Source organism: Doryrhamphus excisus, linkage group LG4 (assembly GCF_037039965.1).
Source record: "Doryrhamphus excisus strain RoL-2023G ecotype Guam linkage group LG4, RoL_Dexc_Guam_v1.1, whole genome shotgun sequence".
Lineage (NCBI taxonomy): Eukaryota > Metazoa > Chordata > Actinopteri > Syngnathiformes > Syngnathidae > Doryrhamphus > Doryrhamphus excisus.
The window spans coordinates 11,738,064-11,751,821 of record NC_136360.1 but is presented as its reverse complement, the minus strand read 5'-3'; the positions used below and the strand labels follow the sequence as shown (position 1 = coordinate 11,751,821).

Here is a 13,758-nt window from a genome sequence, read left to right as displayed (position 1 = left end):
GACCCTCGCATCCCCATGCAAATAAGTGTTTACACAAGTCAATGGCTGTAGTCATTTTCATCACTCATTCATTCATTCATTCATTCCTCACGAGGGCCGCAAGGGTGCTGGATCCTCACACTCACATTCATACCTAGTATGCACAATGTGGAGCCGCCAATTAACCCAACATGTTTTTGGAATGTGGGAGGAAGCCGGAGAGAACATGCAAACTCCACACAGAGATGGCCGAGAGTGGAATCAAACCCCAGTCTCCTAGCTTTGAAGCCTACGCGCTAACCACTCAGAAGTCTCACCTTGTGGAATTATTCGTATTTCAGGTTGCTGATAGCGACAGCCTTCTGCTGGCAGAAGCTGTTTTTTTCTGTAAATTACTACTACTGGTGAGTTTGGGGGGTGAAATATCAGATTTTCACAGGTCCTGGTGTGCTTGCAGAAGCCGAAAATCTTCTCACAAGACATAAGGTTTAGTTAAAAAAAGTCTGGACACATTCCCACAGTTGAACTACTGTTAATCATATGATATCATATGTACACTGTATGTGTGACAAAATACCTGCGTGAACATCAATTAAATAGCAGTCTGGATAGAAATCCTGCAGTATCTCGGCCCTCCATTGACACACACGTGGGTTACAATACAGCATTGCCGTATACACATGTCAAGCGCTTTTATTGTTAAAGAATGCGGAAGTGATCCGTTTTGCAGCTCGTGGCGGGCGGAAGTGAAGTTTCTGTGCGTGTGTGTGTGTGCAGTCGGTAAACACAGCCCATGGCAGAGGACTGTTTGATGATAGACTCCTAGAAAATGTCTCGTTTGAGAGGAAAGGAGCCAATGGACTCTCTGCGGGGATTCAGGGCGCCAACAAGCGAACCAGCGGTCCCTTGTGGTCTCCTCAAAACGGCCCGCAAGAGCGGACAACTCAACCTGTCAGGCCGAGGGCTGACAGAAGGTACTTTCATTCACACCACTGACGTCCATAAGATCAGTAATATGACATAAATAAATCTAATGGCTCAATTGTTGCGTTCAGAAGTGGAATAAACGGGGCCAATTGTTTTCCTCAGGGTGTCGTTCGGTCTGTTTCTTTAAAGCAAAGCTATAGTTACGTCACTGGGCAACTGTGCTAGTAGTTGTCCTTAGTCATATACTGGCACCAGGGCGTCGATCCTTAAATTGTTTTGCTGTGGTTTGTGATAGTGTTGTTCTTTTTCAAAAGACAGGCTTATTAATGACCCCCAACTATTTTAGTTTCCTTCCAACAGGTTACACATGACACATTTTGCATTCTTACAAAGTGAGTGTAGGTGTCTCAAGGCAGCAACCAACCTTATTGTTCTACTTTCACAGAAATATTTATATTATCTTAACATTTATGTAAACTTAACAAAAGCCACAGGGACCATTCCAGCTTTTACCCCCACTCTAACGCACTTGACTGGTACATATCACTTTTTTTTTCTTACAAGCGTTCACATTTTCTACTTGGCCTGACACACAACCTATGACTCCAGAAGGAATTGAAATAATCACCTGTATTATTATTAAATTGAAGTTTGAGTTATTTGCACCGTCAGTGCCAGCGAATGTGTTTCGTCTCAACCTGGACACGCCGGAGGAAGCCAAACAGAACCTCTCCTTTGGAGCCTCGGAGCGCTGGTGGGAGCAGACGGATCTCACCAAGCTGCTGCTGTCGTCCAACCAGCTGACCTCCTTGTCTGAGGACATCAGACTGCTGCCCGCTCTTTCCACTCTGGATGTACGTGAAACCAGACTCGGCCAAGTTAAATAAGACTATAATGTGTAACATTGCTCCTGCAGCTACATGACAACCAGCTGAAGATGTTACCGAGCGCTTTGGGAGAGCTGCAGGAGCTGCAGCAGCTGCGGCTCAGGTACAGTTGGACATCAAGTCCCTCTGGGATGCAGTGCTGATCAAGCATGTTCTTGCTGAATTGGTGTATGAGCAGTCACAACCAGCTGACGTTGCTGCCAATGGAGGTGTTCTCTCTGAAGAACCTCAGAAGCCTCACGCTGCAGCAGAACCAACTGGAGGTCTTGCCAGAGGAGCTGGGACAGCTGGAGGCGCTGACTGATCTGGTAGGGAGCCCACGTTTACTGCACAGCTTCACATTGTGGGACATGTAAGCGGTCCTGTCCAAACATGGATGTGACTCACATTGTCATTGGTTGCAGGACGTGTCCAATAACCAGTTGATGGAGCTCCCCTCCAGCCTGGGTCGCCTCAGCTGTCTGCAGAAGCTCCACCTGTGTCACAACAAGCTCACTTGTCTGCCCGACAGCCTGGCACAGCTCACCAGTATGATCGCTCCACGGCACCTCATTAGGTTGTTTAGGAACCAGATGAACTCTATTTTGCTCTTGATTTGATTGCACAGATGTGAAGCTTCTGGACTGCAGCAACAATCTGCTGAGCGACATTCCCGCCGGTCTATCCAAGATGCTCGCTCTGGAGCAGCTGTACCTCCGACACAACAAGCTCCGCTTCCTCCCGCTGCTTCCTGCTCCTGCTCTCAAGGTAAGACCAAAGCCAGGGTGGGATTCCTATGTGTATATTTAGTCTGCGACCTGTACCATTTGTAGCCTAGGCATATCATCTAACTTGCTTAGCATTAGCTCTCACCCGTCTGGTTTGCATTTGGGCTAAAAGATTGGAGATTGGCGTAATAAAAACAAGCATAGTATGTTAAAGAGTGTGCCTGTGCAGGAGCTGTATGTCGGCAACAACCAGATCGAGAGGCTGGAGGCAGAGCATCTGGCCAGCTTGTGCGTCATCTCTCTGCTGGAGCTGCGAGACAACAAGATCAAGGTGCTGCCTGAGCAGGTGGCTACATTGAGCACGCTCACACGCCTTGACCTCACCAACAACGACATCGGCATGTAAGGTCACAAACTCCACTCTGTCGACTCCCGTCTTTATTTTGTTTTTTCATCAGTGTTTGGTTCCATGCATGAGACGTGAAACCCTGTCTTTGACTTGTTAGCCTTCCAGCATCACTCAGCCTGCTGCCTGACTTGAAGACTCTGCTTTTGGAAGGGAATCCTCTGCGTGGGATCAGGAGGGAGCTGCTGACAGTAGGTGACCTTAGAGTAGAGACATGTCTTTATTGCGTATGTGAATATAGTCGGAGGTGAGCATGCGTGCTTTGACCTTGACTTTTGGATTATTTTGACGGTTCCTTATTATTAGTAGTATGTTATTTATATTGTGAATTGTGTATGTTATCATTAATAACCCACAACTTGTATTAAATTGCAATATAGTCATTTTATGACTTGGCTGTATTGCGCACATATGCATGGAATTGTCTCATGCCCTGCCCTCCTCTTCCAATGGTGCCAGAGTGCGGGAAGCATGCCGCGCCCACATGTGGATCATTGTGCTCACACTAGCCAAATGTGTCATACTTTGGGTGGGTGTGAAATGGGCTCTGCCATGGAACATATGCCACACTCCACATACAGTGGTGTGAAAATGTTTTTTGCATGTTTGTCACACTTAAATGTTTCAGATCATCAAACTAATTTAAGGTATTAGTCACTGACAACACAAATCAACACAACAATTTTAAATGAAACTTATTTTTAAGGGATAAATAAAAGATGAAACCTACAGTACATGGCCCTGTGTGAAAAACAAAACTTGACATTGAGATCTATCATTCTGGAAAAGGTTAGAAAACAATTTCTACAGCTTTGGGACACCAGCAAACCACAGTGAGAGCCATTTAGCTATTATCCACAAATGGCGAAAACATGAAACCCCAAGACTTCATCCAAGAGGTCACAAAAGACTTCACAGCAACAGCCAAAGAACTCTGTTAAGGTCAGTCAGTGGTCATCACTCCACCATAATTACGACACTGGGCAAAAACGGCCTGCATTACAAGACGGAAACCACTGCAGAACAAAAACAATTTTGCCAGAAAACATTTTGATGATCCCCAAGACCTTTGTGAAAATACTCTGAGATCTGGCAAGACAAAAGTTGACATTTTTGGAAGGTGTGTGTCCCATTATATCTGGTGTAAAAGTAATGCCGCATTTCAGAAAAAGAACATCATACCAACAGTAAAATATGGTGGTGGTAGTGTGATGGTTTGGGGTTGTTTTGCTGCTTCAGAACATGGAAGACTTGCTATGATAAATGGAACCATGAATTTTGCTGTCTACCAAAAAATTCTGAAGGAGAATGTCCGGCTATCTGTTGGTGACCTCAACCAACTTGTGTTCTACCGCAGGACAATGATCCAAAACACACTAAACAACCAGTTATTAAGTTCAGGGGGCAATCACTTTTTCAAACAGGCAATGTTGGTTTGGACTTTTTTCATTCAATAATGCATTTTGTTTTTCAGTGTTGTCATTGACTAATATTTAAATTTGTTCGATAATCTGAAATATTTAATTATGACAAACATGCAATAAAATGGGAAATCAGGATGATGTTAACACTTTTTCACACCAATGGCCACAGGTGCAGCAGTTTTGTTTTAGTTGTGACACAGTCATGTTATGGAAATGCATGCTTTTATTTACATGGGCAGACCAGTGAGTGGAAAACTGATAACAAATGGAAGCAGATGTTATCAATTTCTAATGAATGAAAGCCACGCTGTCCTGTTCAAGTGCCCTTCTCTGTCTTCACCACAGAAAGGAACCAATGAGCTTCTGAAATTTCTGAGAGGAAGAATTAAAGGTACGCTCTTGCTATTGATGGATGGAGTGCCGCGAGTGGACACTTTTCTCGTTTCAAGCCTGCTTGGGGAGGGGGGGACTAATTCGAATGATTGCAATTCATATTTAATAAGGAGGTAATAAGAAAGTGCAACTTGAGACACAGCCCTAGTCTGAACTAGTGTGCACTCATGTTGGCTACTGCTAGCCCGCTAAGTGTATGTGTGTGTGTATCTTTTAGAGGAGCCTGATAGTGCTGCTGACAGGACGACTGCCATGACACTGCCCAGTGAGGCCACCATCAACATACACAACATCAAAACTCTCAAGTCGCTGGTGTACAGGTGAGTGAGGCATGCTGGTATCCCGGGAAAACCAACACAACCAAACAGGCACCCGTGTTCATGCTCAGTGACAAGAAAGCCGACAGCATTCCGGATGAGCTCTTTGAGGCCGCAGCAGGTCACGGCATCACATCCGTCAACTTCAGCAAGAACCAGCTGACCTCCGTACCGCCAAGGTGGGCAAGCGAGTGGGCGGGTCTGCCGTGTCTTCGACCAAAGTTCTGATGGACTGCGACTGTGTGTTTTGCGCGTGCAGGCTGGCTGAGATGCAGACATTGACGGAGCTCAATCTATCTTTCAATCGACTCACCTGCTGCAATTATGTCTGCAGGCTGCAGCAGCTTGTGCACCTCGACCTCAGGCACAAACACACACACCACACACACACTTTGGTATTGAGCACAGATCAAACTGGATATGTGACGGATTTAATGTAAAATGATTTCCAGGAACAACCAGCTGAGTGAGTTACCAACCGAGCTGAAGAATGTGACTAAGCTACACTCCATCATCCTCAGCTACAACAAGTAGGCAGCAGCCTTCTCATGTCTCTCATCTCTCAAGGAAGAAGACTCAACAATTTGTGATCGCAGGTTCAAGTCCTTCCCGGAGGTCCTGTATAACATGGTTTCCCTGGAAACTATCCTGCTGTCCAACAATCAGGTGGGAGGTGTGGATCCAACCCGCCTGGTCCAGCTGGTCTGCCTTTCAACACTGGACTTGTCCAACAACGACCTGCTCAGTGTGCCGCCTGAGCTGGGCCTTTGCACGAGCCTCAGGTAGGCGTGCACATGCAACCACATCCATTCTGCCCATGTGATAACTAAGGATCGACCGATACATCGGCCGGCCGATATATCGGGCCGATATTTGCGTTCTTTACTTGAATCGGTATCGGCCGATATGCGCGTGGGTTCGCCGATATATTTTTCCGCCGCATGATTTACAGACAGGCATCCACCGGGCAGCTATGTGTTGCCGGAGGACCCTACAACACACGCAGTCGAGGCACTCGCCTCCACATCATAACAAGGGTACGTTTTCAACTTTTAATTAGCCTCTAACAATTAGGCGTAGTTGAAATATTGCCAACTGCTTTGTAATAGGTAACATGAATGCCAAGTAAAGAATAAGCTTGCTTTTTACACCATACATAGCCCTTCACATTTCACTGGGTGACTGCTAAGAATAACATTTTAAGTCATGGTGTGACAACAAGAAATCCCAAAACATCACATACCATCACAACAGACGAATAAAAGCACTCTCACTAGTTGAGCAGGCCAAGAATGAACAACTATGCAAACTACAAACTGACGAACTATTTACATCGACGGTGTCGCAAAGCACGCTGGGAACCATGAAGTGCTCCCAGCGACGCTACAATATAGTTTATAGTTTGTGGGTCTGAAAACCAGGAATGCTGCTGAATGCTTCATCTTTAAAAGGGCCTACCGTTGGAATTAGGGAGCTGTTGAGGAGCAGTCATCACATCGATGCAAGATAAAACTTAAACTACGACAGAACTGTTTTGCACATGGTTGAATATTTATTCCTTTTAAAGTTGATAATGCCGTTTAAATGTGTGTTTAAGAACCCTGAATCCCACTGTGATCAGTGTTTACATTTCAATAAATATTTGTTTAAACTTGAGACCTGGAATATTTGTTATAATCGGCCCAAGCAAAATCGGCCATCGGCTAAGGGTGATGGAAAAAAATCGGTATCAGCCGGAAAAAAAACCCATATCGGTCGATCCCTAGTGATAACTAAGCCTGTGCATGTCTCCCAGGTCTCTCAGTCTGGAGGGAAATCCTTTCAGGACACCGCGAGCCGCCATTGTGGCCAAAGGAACTGATGCCATCCTGGAGTACCTGCGTAGTCGCATTCCCACATGATCCCTGGCCCTGAGCCTTGATTTGCATGCCAGATTGTTGCTTAAGTCATTAAAGACACTTTTTTTTGTATCATGATTGTGCAACGGTTTTATTTTCTTTGTCAGGTGAGGCAGCCTTATTTTTCCTGGTAGCCACACCCTTCCTGTGAGAAGCAGACAATGAGTGAACAGGCCTTTTTTTGTAATTGGCCCATTTACAAAAATATCAGTTGATCTAGGGCAGAGATGTTTCAAGACTTGAACAGTGGAGGACTCGCTTGCTAGGAGACTTGTGCGTCTTAAATCAGTCCCTTGTCTCTTTAAGAGGGTTCTAATGTTTCTCACCATGAGGAGTGTAAAACTGCTCTAAAGTGTGAATTTCATTTGAATTAGACAAGCAGAACGTGTATTACCATCCTCAACCACAAGGGACATTGCTCAGTTTGGATGTCAGGTGAACCTTCATCCTTAATGGAATAATTCAACAGGCTTACAGAGCGACAAAATCCAATGACTTTATTTTCCAACAACGTAACACAGACATAAAAACATTCCCACTAGGCCATGACGGACACAACGCTACATCCTGCTCATCTACGACAAACTAGCACGAAAACACAAGCAGCAAAGTGCTGCAACGCCCCCAGTGTACCTAAATGCACCGTTCACCCTGCATGGGCGTATGTGTGTGTGCGCGCACGCGCGAATGGAAGGACCGGCCGGATGCTTCTAGATGTTTTTAGGTGTTTCTAGATGTTTTACACAGGAAGTGGACGCTGACAATTCCGGGTGTAAAATGTCCTCGGAGCAACGCTTGATGCTCGTAAGGATCACTGTTGCAGAATGGCCGACCTCCTTACAATATATACAAAAATATAAAATGTAAATAAAAATACAAACAAATTCTCTTTTTTTGACGTTTGGAAGGGAGGACTGAGGTTTGCTAGAAAGTGTCGTCACGTCTACTTGTCCGTCTTCTGCTTCTTGGTCTCCACTTCGTCCTGCGGGGAAACACAAACACACCGATGGGTACATGAATGCAACAAGCCACGCCCCTTTAACGCACTCCAAGTCGCAGTCGTTTGTCAAACTCATCAAAGCTGTAAAATAAAAAAATGTTAGCTGTTAAAGTGTTTATCTGGGTGGTTAGCTTGCAATTAAAATTTTAGATGACATAACTAAATTGTTCAGTATGCTGCCCTTTGTGGAAAGTTTGGCCACTCCTAACTATTTACTACTGTTGGCTTGCTAATCTTTCGTTAATTAGCCATTGTCTGTCTGTTCTCAATTGACTTTCACTAAAGTGGATTTGTTTGTGTTCACTTCCACATCTTCGGATTTTCATGACTTTATGATGATGTTTTCATTTTGTCTTATTAACAGTAAAGATGCTCCTAACTGTTAGCATCTCTCCTCCACCTTACCTCGTCATCGTCGTCATCATCGTCATCCTCTGCTGTCCTCTTCCCTGTAGGTGCAACGAGGTCATCGTCTTCATCGTCGTCCTCCTCACCTGGGTAAACACACGAAACCGGTACTCTATTTTGCTAATTTAATTACAAAAAAGGTTAACTAAGTCATTCTTGACAGCACGTCGCATTAGTCTAGAAACCATGAACTCCCCCTTGTGGCCGCTTGGTGTACTATCCAAGTCTGTGACCCATATTAAGTATCAGAACAGCAAGTCTTTAGGAATAACTTTTAATTCTCTTGCAACATAATTGTTTTGTGTGTGTGTGTGTGTGTGTGTCTGTTTGTCTAACACTCAGCAGGCAGACAGATCTCATTGTGATCCAATAAAAGACTTATCTATCCGTCATGCCTTATCTGGATTTATGTTGCCAGCAGCGATAATGTGACTTACAAAACTACTTGTTACTATACTTGCTGTGAGGTTGCTGATATTTTAGCTATGCGAGGGTGGACATATAAAAAAAAACAGCATACTTTTACATTAAGACCTCTCACTTGACAGTGAACTCTGGAAAGCAGGCGGTATCTTGTGTACCTAATGAAGTGGCCAGTCAGTATTTGAAATTGGACTTCAATTTCGTTGCTTCATTGAGGTTGACTGTAATTTTTTTTTACTGAGGCACATGAAATTTAGATATTTAATTTGTTGGTCTAATCTAGGCTATAGTGTTTGATACATCTGACAGCAACGTTTATAGCAGCAGTGCGCACCCTTGTCCGCCAGAGGTCGTAGTTTGACAGCTTTATTTCCATTGGTCTTGTTTTGAAGAGGGAGTCACTGCTTAAGAATAAGTAAATATTTAAAGTGTAAAAGGAGCTGATATGTAGACAGCTGAATGTTTCTTGGGGAGTGAACTCAGAATATTTGAAATCATGTCATAAATGAGTCGTTTTGGACTGCACTCGTCAGGGTCTGGATTGTACAGTTGTTGTGGATGTTTCCTCGTCTTGCCGCCTACCTTCTCCATCGTCCTCTTCCTCCTCTCCCACTTCATCCTCTTCCTCGTTGTCCTGCTCGCCATTCTCCTCGTCCTAACAGGGCAACACACACACATTAACGCACATGCTGAGAGAGAGTCCACGAAGAGCACAAGGAAGACGAGGTGTTCTCACAGTCTTTCCGTTGGCGGTGTTGTCGTCTCCGTTCTTCTCCTCCTCCAGTTTCTTCTCCTTCAGCTCCTTAAAGAGGACACACACACTGAGGACATTTGCATGGGGACAATGTCCAACATCTTCACTTGCACTCCAATAGATGCTTTGCCCCCAATTAAAAAACGGTTGTGTTGTCCACTAAACACCTCTTGGCTAGACATGCCTCCTGCTGTAAAGCTAAAGTTTACGGCTAAAGTGTTGCTGTATGCTTAGTAATCTTAGATGTCTGTCAAGCCCCCACAAATGACCACTGATGATTTTTTTAATTAAATAAATGTAGCATCAATCAGCTACCATCAGTAGTCGTTAAGTGCATGCGTAATGTATTTCAATAACAGAGCACATGTTGACTAATGCTGTGTAAAATATTAATGCGTGTTGTCTTTTACATGGTCTGAGCCGCCATACGAGAGTGACTAATGTAAACGTTTGGGCGGTGTTAGTTCCTCATCCAATTTTGATCAAAGTGCTTCCTGGATTAGGAGGAGAGCGTGCTTCCTTTTTAGGGGACAGGTTGGGCTTGGAAACCAAGGCCTGGTATTGGCCACATCATCCTAAGCCCCGCCCATTGGGCCCTGGCTGCTGAAAGCTGACACCATGTTGTCAGAGCAGACTGAGGGAGGGAAAAAAATACAGACACACCCAAACTACACCTTCCAGCAACCCACCCTCATGTACATGTAATTAGAATTCACTCATTTAAAAGTAATTAATATTTTTAATGCTGTACCTCACCACCACTTGTACCTGTCAGCTGTACCTGTACTCATCCCTAGAAGATAGTCATGAAAATGTTTAGTGTATTTTTGCACTTCAGATGGAAAAGTATCACTTTTAACTGGAATATTTAGCTTTTAAACATTGTTTAATTATTTCTTTAACCAGACATTAGTCTCGCCCTCTGACAGTAGCGGCAGTGCACCCTTTTGTCCACAGGGTGGCGTTGTTGGAACAGTGCGTTTCTAATTTCAGTTGTATAGAAGGGAGTTACTGTATTTGAACAGTTTACTAATCAACACAAACTAAACCAGACATTTAAATTTACCATACTTGACATCAGACTGAGGAATGATTTAAAGTGAATAATGACCAAACCTATTTAATTTGGCGTAATATTATGGTGCAGTCAGTTAAACACAATTTGGTTTACCATTAGTATGAATATTGCAGTTATTAATGTGTTTAATAAGTCCTTGCTGCTGCTCCTCCGTTGTAGTGCAGCACGCAGAGCGCCCCCGTGTGGCCCAGTAGCGAGATGGCAGAAATTCATTCAATGTATTTAGCGACCCCAATCAAATCTCCTGCGACCCACCCCCACTCCCCCACCACCAACAGACAGGATGCTGCTTCCTGTCTGATGCATCTTACACACATACACACTCCGCACACGGCACTCGTCTCCCGGGTGACGGCTCTGCTCCCGCTTCGTCGAGATCCGTGGTGGCGCCAACACGTCCCCCCCGCCCCCAGGGCCCTCGTTCCGGTGGCCACGCTCCTGCCAGACGGCCGGGGGGCAGAGCCGGTCGCGACGATGGCCTTTACATGACATAACACCACCGTCCCTCCGATGAGTATTCAAAATCACGTTTAATGGACAAATGAGACATCGGAGGAGACATTTGTCTGTCCGCCAACAAGCGGGAAGAGACAAAGCCTTCTTCGATCCCACTTTAAGTAGCTCTGAGCGCCAAATCCGCTCTCGATTCACACGTAAGAGCACTGTGTTAAGACACTGACCTCCTCCCGATGACCACACTCTTCATCATGGTCGTCATTACTACTGGGAATAAATGGTAATCCCACACGCGTTGCAAGCAGGACGTGAAAACCTTCAAGAAATCCATCAAACCAAAACACGCGTGCATGTGTGCCGAAAAAGATGCTGCACGTTGATGCGTGCGTGTGCACGACGGTGTCCTCCAGCTCCAGGAATGTTACTGTTTGTTCTTCTAGGGCATGAAAGTGCGTCTCACCTTGGCGCTCAGCTCCGCGCTGCACTCCACTTTGCTGTCCGCCATGTTACTGCTTCTACTGCTGTTCCACAGATGAGCGTCCCAGAGGATGACTAGTTTCTTTCTTATGGATGTGGCAGCTAGAAGGAAGCTGTGAATACTCCCTGCGCGCTGCCAAGCTTTTATAGCCAGGTGGGAGGGGCTAGGTGTCTCAAGGCTCTCCATGATTGGTCGAAAGGGCTTTGAGACTGCTCGGCCAGTGATTGGCCGCAAGGAGACAATGGACGCGCCTCCCTTGTTGTGCACATCAAGCCAAATATGCCCACGCACGATTTAAATCTTTTAATGTGTGACACACATGCACGCGCTTTATCTGCACAACTTGCACTAATCCCACTTGTTCGCACTATCATGTTCTTATTGCACACACTGCTTCACGACTTCAATGAGCACGTTTGCCTTGTTTGCATGAATACTTCATGCAAAATGCCCTAATTTGTTTCAACTGTAGCTGCTTTGTAAATGAATAGCGTGTTGTCACAACTTGTTGGTCACCCCCAGTGAGTGCAAAGTTCCACCTGACAACAAATCACAGCGCATCCCTGCAGTAGTTTCACAGAGTACTGCTCGGTACAGCTCAAGTGGTGTAACCTGCAGCACAACTTGTGTATTCCTCATACTTTGTCATGTTAATTTACAAACGTGTTTGGGTGAAAGGAGGGAAATTGTTTGTGTGAGTGTGTGTGTATGTGTGTGTGTGAGAGAGAGAGTGAGTGACAAGAGGTGATTATGGGAGGGAGCAAAGTAGGACAGAAGGAGGGGGGCGACGGAGAACAAGGTGAGTTGATATTTAACTGTCAAAGTAGCTCGATCATGTGACTGACTGATGTGTTTGTCACCGAAAAGAGCCAATGAAGCACTAACAACAACCATTTGCGTTTTCAAGTTGCATCAACAGACCTGACTGGTGCCGCTTTGTCCCTCACCAAGATGGCGGCGCGAGGAGGCCGTGTGGCGTTTGATGCTTCAAGCTCTTCGCTGATTGGCTGGTCAACTGAGGCGAACGTAAAGCTGACGCTTTGCGCTCGGTGAGTGGCTAGTGAAGCTGTCAATCATCCACAAAAGTCACATTAAAGTGGGCAGAGCCCGCGGTTGCAAGTAAAGACCGGAAGTAGCGCTGACGTTCGTGCTCTTTTCAAACTTTGCTTGATTTTACGCGTTAAAATAAAACATTGGGAATTAAAGAACAAGACTTACATTAAGTCCGCGTATATTTACAATATAATACATTATTCCCGGTCTCTACGTAAGCTACGGAATCGTCATGGAGACGTGCTGTTGTTTCGGCTACGCGTCCAGTGACCTCGGCGTCTAAATTCTGTCGGCGTGACTGTGCCTGTCAAATGCTCCAGTAGGGGGCAGCACATGTAAAATAAAAAAAAACACTGCATGGTGATGATTGACAAGTGACGTCAAGGTGCCCACTGGAAGCTTCATCTATCTTGCCATCCAATGAGGACATCTCCATTATTAATTCATATAGGTCATTGATGTGACTGCATCACATGTTGGTGTTAAGGTTCATCTTTAGTCAGTTGGGCTTATGTATTTAAATAAGCCAGTGTGTGGAAATTGTGGCTTATTTTCTCTGTTAGAATGATAAAATGGAAAATTAGAGCAAAGTGAGGAAAAAAAGAAGAGGAGGAGGAGAAACAAAAGTACTGCAGAGCTAGAACACAGAAAGCCCGGACTGGACTATCAGTGCAAAGTGGACCCGGACTGAGCCATGTGTTCATTCATACAGAACAATGTGGACCTTTCACCTACTATAAATTAAAAAAACAGCTGTGATTAACTTTGTGGGGAGAAATATGTCCAAGTGCAAAATGTTAGAATGTACAAAGTTGTTGAACATTTGGGAAATATTTTACAGTGCAACTGTGATGTTGACTGTAACGCCATTGTGACTGCTCCTAACTTTCAAAAGCCAGAACCACCACCACGAAGGACAAAAGCAGTCCCATGAACTTCATTTCACAGAAAAACGTTGAAAGGTGTAAGAATGACTCTTAAAAACGAATGTAATTCATTAAATTGACTAGTCAAAGGTCACAGGCAGCAATCAAGGTCAATGAGCACATCAAACACGTGGTTCTACAGCGTGCTCGCAGACGAGCGTGCGCGTTCCGACAAGTTGAACAAATTCCTGCAAGCCGCGTCAGGGACCTGCAGCAGCCTGTACACCACAGTTAGGGGAGGCGC

At 45.0% G+C, this 13,758-nt stretch overlaps 2 protein-coding genes across 3 annotated transcripts; one reads left to right on the top strand and one right to left on the bottom strand.

Annotated features, from left to right (window-relative positions):
- Positions 1-722: 722 nt before the first annotated feature.
- lrrc40 (leucine rich repeat containing 40) lies at positions 723-7,013 on the top strand. Its single transcript, XM_058072423.2, has 15 exons — positions 723-953; positions 1,579-1,760; positions 1,823-1,896; positions 1,972-2,101; positions 2,198-2,321; positions 2,401-2,540; positions 2,730-2,902; positions 3,007-3,097; positions 4,676-4,721; positions 4,941-5,043; positions 5,112-5,219; positions 5,300-5,404; positions 5,493-5,570; positions 5,637-5,822; positions 6,836-7,013. Exons 1-15 carry the CDS (start codon positions 809-811, stop codon positions 6,939-6,941), a joined length of 1,791 nt encoding a protein of 596 aa, XP_057928406.2. The 5' UTR covers positions 723-808; the 3' UTR covers positions 6,942-7,013.
- Positions 7,014-7,409: 396 nt separating this feature from the next.
- Positions 7,410-11,683, bottom strand: LOC131129191 (uncharacterized). 2 transcript variants are annotated; one of them, XM_058072438.2, is made up of 5 exons: positions 11,518-11,683; positions 9,506-9,571; positions 9,352-9,424; positions 8,344-8,432; positions 7,410-7,920 (listed from the first exon to the last, which is right to left on the bottom strand). In XM_058072438.2, the coding sequence occupies exons 1-5, from the start codon at positions 11,560-11,562 to the stop codon at positions 7,882-7,884; spliced, it is 312 nt and encodes a 103-aa protein (XP_057928421.2). In that variant the 5' UTR covers positions 11,563-11,683; the 3' UTR covers positions 7,410-7,881. The 2 variants fall into 2 exon arrangements, with proteins under 2 accessions (XP_057928421.2, XP_057928422.2); XM_058072439.2 differs by having other exon boundaries at positions 9,506-9,568; positions 11,518-11,649.
- Positions 11,684-13,758: the final 2,075 nt, after the last annotated feature.